Source organism: Gracilinanus agilis, chromosome 4, assembly GCF_016433145.1.
Source record: "Gracilinanus agilis isolate LMUSP501 chromosome 4, AgileGrace, whole genome shotgun sequence".
Classification (NCBI taxonomy): Eukaryota; Metazoa; Chordata; class Mammalia; order Didelphimorphia; family Didelphidae; genus Gracilinanus; species Gracilinanus agilis.
Window position 1 is genome coordinate 502,949,305 of NC_058133.1, and position 6,607 is coordinate 502,955,911.

Genomic DNA, 6,607 nt, shown 5'->3' on the forward strand with positions numbered 1-6,607 from the left:
TGCAGACTTATTTGCAGTGGATCCCCATGATTGTTCTCTTGGATCATCGGGGCCCCTCCCTGGCACCACCAAATCCTCTAAAGTCTAGTTTCTCCTTAAAAACTTGTCTTTCCAGTTGGTTTGGAGTCCTCCTCCCCAGACCCAGGGTGTGTGCATTTGTAGCGGGGTGGAGAAGGCGACGAGTGGGAGGACCTTCTGGGTGGACCACAGAATCTCCCTCCCCGGCACACTCATCCTTCTCCAGACTTGTCCTGGCTCAGAAGCTATCAGCTCTACAGAAGGGATTTCCCAACATTCCAGCCATCTAGACCATGGGCTTCCCCCAGGAAAGGCTCTTACTGCTGCCATTGCTTCTACTGACTGGTATCCAGCCTGGGACCAGCCTTGGTAAATTTGCCTGGAATAGAGGGATGGGGGAGGAGGGAGGCACATCTTTCCTTCTGGATCTCGGGGTGGGGGGGTAGTATTGGAGGAGAAAATCAGCCTGGATTTTCTGGGTATCTCTAAGGGTCGGAGAAAGACCATCTCAGTTGCTGGGCTATACTTGCTAGAAAGCTGACTGGGGGCGCCTGGCGTAGAGAACTTGGGGCTGAGCCTGCTGTTGGGGTCTTGGAAAGGCTGATTTCCCCAGATCGACCCCCTTCCCCAACACCTGCCCCTGACCTGAGCGAGGATCCAGAAAGGGCTCAGGAGGAACAGTGATGGAGTTTGTCCTGGGAGCCTCCTCTCCTCTCTATAACCATCTCCCTCTTCTCCCTGGCCTTCTCCCTGGTGCTTGCTCTAAGTCAAACGAGGCGTGGCGGCCTTCATCCCAGCTCTACTTGGTTTCTTCAGGTCATATTCTTCCCTTTTACTTTCAAACAGAATCTTTGCTAGAAATACTTCCCACCTCCAGGCTAGGACTGAACCCTCCCCGGCAACCAAGAAAAACAGTGGAGCAAAACCAGCCAACCCAGGGATGGTGCCAGAGAGTGCAGACAGCATTTCTCCCTCATCAGACCTGGGCTTGTGAAACAAGGGATTATAGGATTTAGTCAGAGGGAACTTGGAGGTCAGCTCCTCTGCCATTGCTGTTCAGTCGTTCCCATCTCATCCAACTCTTTGTGATCCCATTTGAGGTTTTCTTGGCAAAGAGACTAGAGCGGTTTGTCATTTCCTCTTCCAGTTTATTTTACAGATGAGGAAACTGAGGCAGAGAGGGTTAAGTGACTTTCCCAGGCTGGATTTGAACCCAGGAAGATGAATCTTCCTGACTCTAGGAGGACTCTATCCATTGTACCATTACGGAGTCTAATCTCATTTTACACAAAGGGAAATGGAGTCCCAAGGTGTAAAGTGACAAGGTTAGAGAATCATAGATCTAGAGAAGGTGGGGCCCTCAGAGACCATCTAACCCAACTCCTTTATTTTACAAATGCAGAAACTGAGGCACCAGTCACACAGGTAGAACCGGCTATTAAAACTCTCATTCTGGAGACTTTTCCCCCAGGCCACAGTGCTTTCCTGGGGGACCATCTAGTTGAAGCGATGTTATCAGTTTTACAGTTGAGAAAAGTGATTATCCAAGTTCAGTGCCTGAGCACACATCATATTTAAAGGCTTAGTGCTGGAAAGGGCCGGAGGGGCCATCTCATCTAAGACCTTCATTTTATAGATGAGGAATTGAAGATAGAGAAGGGGAGTGACTTGTCCAAGGTCACACAGATGAAAAAGACAGCATTTTAATCCAATTCCTCTGCTGCAAACCTTCTTCCCATAACCCCACTTTGCCTGGGCGGGTGACTGCTGATGAGCACTCTAATGACCTATAAAGAAACCTGCCCCCAAATGAGAGGAAATCTCATCAAGAAGGGGACGTGGATTATCTCATGATAATAAATAATCCACCACTTGTTCCCCTAAGCCTAAGGAAGGCTAATGACTCAGAGCTAGGAAAGACCTAGAGGCTACCTAGTCCAACCCCTCAAGAAACTCAGGATCCCACCCTAAGGTCCCCTTTCGAGGTCCCCGGCTATGCTAATATCTCCAGTGAGTCCTAATACATAAAGGCGTCTCTCCTCGGCAGTGGCATGGCCGACTCTGTGTCACATCCATGAGAAACATTCCAAGCCTCAGTTTCCCTACCTGTCAAATAGGCCCAGGTTGTTCTCTGGTCCCATGCCTGGCTCGGCCATAAAGAGAATAAGTAAAGCAGAGGATCTTGGGAGGAAATGCCCTCTGCTTTGGCCTCAGTGATTGGGTGTGAGAGAAGGCACAAAGAAAGAACGGGGAGGGGAAGGGCAGGCATGCCCCCAGTCTGTGATCAGAGAGGAAGTTGAGTCCCCTCAAAGAGATTCCCAAGGACCCTCCTCAGAGGGACGCCGAGCCTGTTAACTGGCGGGTCCAAGGGATTGCCATCCTTTCTTCTGCTCCCTGATCCCACTGTTCCTCTGCCCTCCACTCAAACAGAACAGATGCTCTTCTCGGAGATTAGAGAATTTTCCAACTCGAAGGCCACCTTAGAAATCATCTCGTTCCTTTTCCTTCCTTTCTCATTGGACAGAAGAGGGAATCCAGGCCCAGAAAAGTAGACTAACTTGCCTAAGGTCACTGAGCTACTCAGTGGCAGTATTAGAACTAGAACCCAGATCTCTCAGCTCCCAGCCTGGAGCTCTTTACCGTTGCCCTGTGCCCGGCCTAGCTTCTCCCGTACCCATGTGGCCAATGTCCTCATTCTCGGTTCTTCCTTTCAGCCAGAAGCCATAGCCCTGGGCCGGGTGGAATGATGGAGGAGGAGAGAGAAGGGCAGCAGCGGCACCCTTTGGTCCATCGGCTACCCTGAAGCTGTCAGTGGAGGGCTGGGCTCTAGAGGGTGGGGACCTTCCCTTAACTTCTGTGTATTGGCTCCTAGGTAGAAGAAGAGTGGTCAGGGTGGGCCATGGGGGTCAAGTGACTTGCCCAGGGTCACACAGCTGGGAAGTGTCTGAGGCCAGATTTGAACCCGGGACCTCCTGTCTCTAGGCCTGACTCTCCATCCACTGAGCTACCCAGCTGCCCCCAGACATGATGGTTCTTGACCAGTTTGGTGTAAAGGGTGTTGTTCCACCAGGCGCCCTTCCTAGCCTCCTGGGTCAAGAGCTCTGTTCTCCCTTCCTCGTGTGGGAGAGCCCACCCCACTGGAAGACACCCCCATGCCATTTCCTCCTAGCCGAAGCCGCCCCAGCATTATCCCATCTTGCCTGGGGACGTTGGGTCAGCACCCGTGGCTTCATCAGGGCTGGACTGTCTGCAATGGACAAGTCCCATTGTGGAAACTGCCTCCACTGGTGGCAGCAACTCCTCCATCCCTTAGAATTGTGGGTTCCGAAAAGGAAGGGACCTCAGGAGGTCCAGTCCGAGCCCGTCCATCCATAGAAGGTGTCCCTTCTGCCTTTGATCGTCTTTGAGGGTGACTTATCCAGGGTGACCCAAGCAGTCTGGGTTAGAGGCAGGAAAGGACTCCCGGACTCTGAGAGCGGCCGGCCTCTCCACAGTAATTCCACCGCCGTGACTCGGTGTCTTCCCGCATGGGTAGGCCAGCGCGTGTCTCCCCCACCAGAGCAGGAGATCCCGAGGGCGCGAGAACAGTGGAGCCCCCCATGAGGGCTCAGCCTGCGCCTTCTCACTCGCTTTTGTCTCCTCTTGCCGTCCCCCAGACACCATCGATTACGTGCCGGCCATCACCAAGCAGCCTCTGGAGGGGAGCATCACGAGCTCCACGTTTGCTCTGGAGCAGCCCCGTGGCCAGTTCAGCAGCTCCAGCATCCGTGACTCCGATGACATTTGGCTCGTGGTGGCCTTTAGCAGTGGTAGGTGCTGCCGTGCCAAGGCAGAGATGAAAAGGGCTGCCATCTTTGTTTTCCTCCCCTGCGTCCTGCCTCTTGGGAATGGATGAAGATGGAGTTATTAAACAACCTTACGAGGGTAGTATCGTGGTTAGAGCCCCAAGCTAGAATCGGGAGGTCCTGGGTTCAAATCTGGCTTCAGCCACTTCCTAGTTCTGTGACCCTGGACGAGTCACTGAACCCCCATGGCCTAGCTCTTACCGCTCGGTTCTGATTCTAAGATGGAAGGGAAGAGTTTAAAAAAACAATAAAAGCCTTACTGTGTGCCGGGCTCTGGGCTGAGCCGGGGCGACCAAGACAAAGATGAAGAATTCTCTGCCCTCGAGGGGCTTCCCTTCTAATGGGGGAGGCACTACCCATGGGGGAGGGTGGCCAGAGAGGCACTTTAGGCATGGAAAAGGACACATGGAGGGTGGAGAACCGGTGAGACACCATCAGCATTTTTTAAAGAAACAACCCTTATCTTCTTTCTTAGAATCAATACGAAATATTAGTTCCATGGCAGGAGAGTGGCAAGGGCTAGGCAAGGGGGTCACCCAGCGAGGCAATGTCTGAGGCCAGATTTGAACCCAGGACCTCTGGTTTCCAGGTCTGACTCTATCTATTGAGCTACCTGACTGCCCCTCAAAGGCATTTGATTAAGCACCTACTGTGTGCAGAGCACGATATTAGGCCCTGGGAGAGTCAAAGATTAGCTAGGACGGTCTCCCTATCCGTAGATGGCACGTAGGCAGTCCTTTGCGCTGTCTGTCTATCAAGCTGGTCCTGGATGGGAAGCGGGTCCTGGGGGGGCTCTGCCCAAGCCGGGGCTCTTTAGTTGGGAGCGAGGCTGAGGGTTCTAGAACGTTCCTTTGCCTCTCCCGTTCCTGGGCCTGGTCCCGAAGGACTCAGCTGCCCCTGAAACTCTGCTGCCTCCTTGGACTCCGCAGCTTCCCAGAACTTTGACCCCCCCCAGTCGCCCCGAGACATACCCCACGCTTCGACGTTCCTGGATAAAAAATACTACATGACGATTCGGGCCAGTCGGGAGCTCTACTCGGATAAGGAGAGCAGCCCAGGCATCCGCGTCCTCAGGGTGGGCAACGAGACCAATTGCACTGCGAATGACTGCAACCAACCTCTGCCGGGTCCTGGTCCTTACAAGTAAGTCACCCAGGAGGACTCGCACCTTCGCTTCTCCCGAGAGGGCCCAGGAAGTCTCCCTTCAGTGGGCTCGAGACAGGCTGTGTGTCCTTCCTTTCCCCAGAGGACCAACGACAGACATCGCGGGTGACATCTTGACTTGGGGGGAGGTGGATTAGAGGGAGGCAGGGCAAAGCCAGGGCGTCTCACCGGCTCCCCCGCAGAGGGCACCGGAGGGCTCTGCCATCAGAGCATCATAGATCTAATCGCCTCCTCGTTTGGAGACGAAGGCCCTGAGAAATTCAGTGACTGTCCCTCAGTCACACAGGCAGAAGGTGACAGAGTCAGGATTCGAACCTCTGTCCAGTCACTTTAGAGTCAGGTCTTTCCCCACTGTACCTTTTCTCTAAATTCTTCACCAACAGAGATGAGGATCAGAGAGCTCTGGGATGGCAGCGCTGGAGAGGAGCCCAGAGACCATGTCATCCCTCCTCTCATCTTAGCTGAGTTATGATAACATATTCCAAGGACTTCTGCAAAGCCCGAGGAGCTATATAAATGCCAGTTATTGTTGTTACTATTAATTATTAGACAAATTATTTTACTTCCCTGGGACTGTTAAATTAAATGTTTCTCCAAGGTCCTTCTGGCTCGCCAGTTATGATCCTTTGATCCTCTCTCTCTAGACTCCACATTTTCTCTAGCTGTTCCTCACACCTGGAACACTCTCTCCTCTCCAATCCAACTGCCAGTCTCCTTGGCTTCCTTTAAGTCCCTACTAAAATCCCACCTCCTACAGGAAGCCTTCCCCTTCCCCTCTTAATTTGGTGTTTTCTCTCTGTTGATTATTTCCCCTTTATCTTGACTAGCTCTGTATATATTTGTTTGCATGTTGTCTTTCCCATTAAATTGTGAGCTCCTTGAGGGCAGAGACTGTCTTGTATGTCTTTTTGTATCCCCAGCACTTAGCTCAGTGCCTGGCATAGAGTAGGTACTTGTCGAGCCATTTCAATCACGTCTGACTCATCATGACCCCATTTTGGGTTTTCCTGGCAAAGATTCTGGAGTAGTTTGCCATTTCCTTCTCCGGCTTATTTTATAGACGAGGAAACTGAGGTAAACACAGTTAAGTGACTTGCCCAGGGTCACACAGTTGGTGTCTGAGGTTAGATTTGAACTCATGAAGATGAGTCTTCCTGATTCCAAGCCCGAGCAACCCAGCTGTTGTAGTTACTCATAGCAGGCACTATAGAATGCCACTGATGTATAGCTATCTCTCCAATCCAAGAGGAGTAGATGGACCAACAGACAGTGTCTGCCTTCTCTCCTTTTGACCAGTGAACATGATCAGCCATAGAACATTATGCCTAACTCTAGGCTGCTGCTTCCCCTGCCTGCCCCTCACCCCTACCATGACTGACTTCCTGTAGCTGGCTCCCACATCATCCCCTTAGCCTCTGGCACTCTTGTTCCTATCCCCAGTTTGTGATCTCTTCATTTTCCCATCTATATCTCTGCAGTTCCTAGTAGAGCTCCTCCCTATCTAAGTATTTTCAAAAAAGTCCTACTCTTCCAATCTTCTCTCTCTTCCTTTCTCCCTCCTTCCTTCCCTCCCTCCCTCC

The 6,607-nt window shown here is 52.1% G+C and overlaps 1 protein-coding gene across 1 annotated transcript; it reads left to right on the forward strand.

Annotated features, from left to right (window-relative positions):
• Window positions 1–311: 311 nt before the first annotated feature.
• On the forward strand, window positions 312–5,010 carry UPK3BL2 (uroplakin 3B like 2). Its single transcript, XM_044672848.1, has 3 exons — window positions 312–387; window positions 3,675–3,827; window positions 4,793–5,010. Exons 1-3 carry the CDS (start codon window positions 312–314, stop codon window positions 5,008–5,010), a joined length of 447 nt encoding a protein of 148 aa, XP_044528783.1.
• Window positions 5,011–6,607: the final 1,597 nt, after the last annotated feature.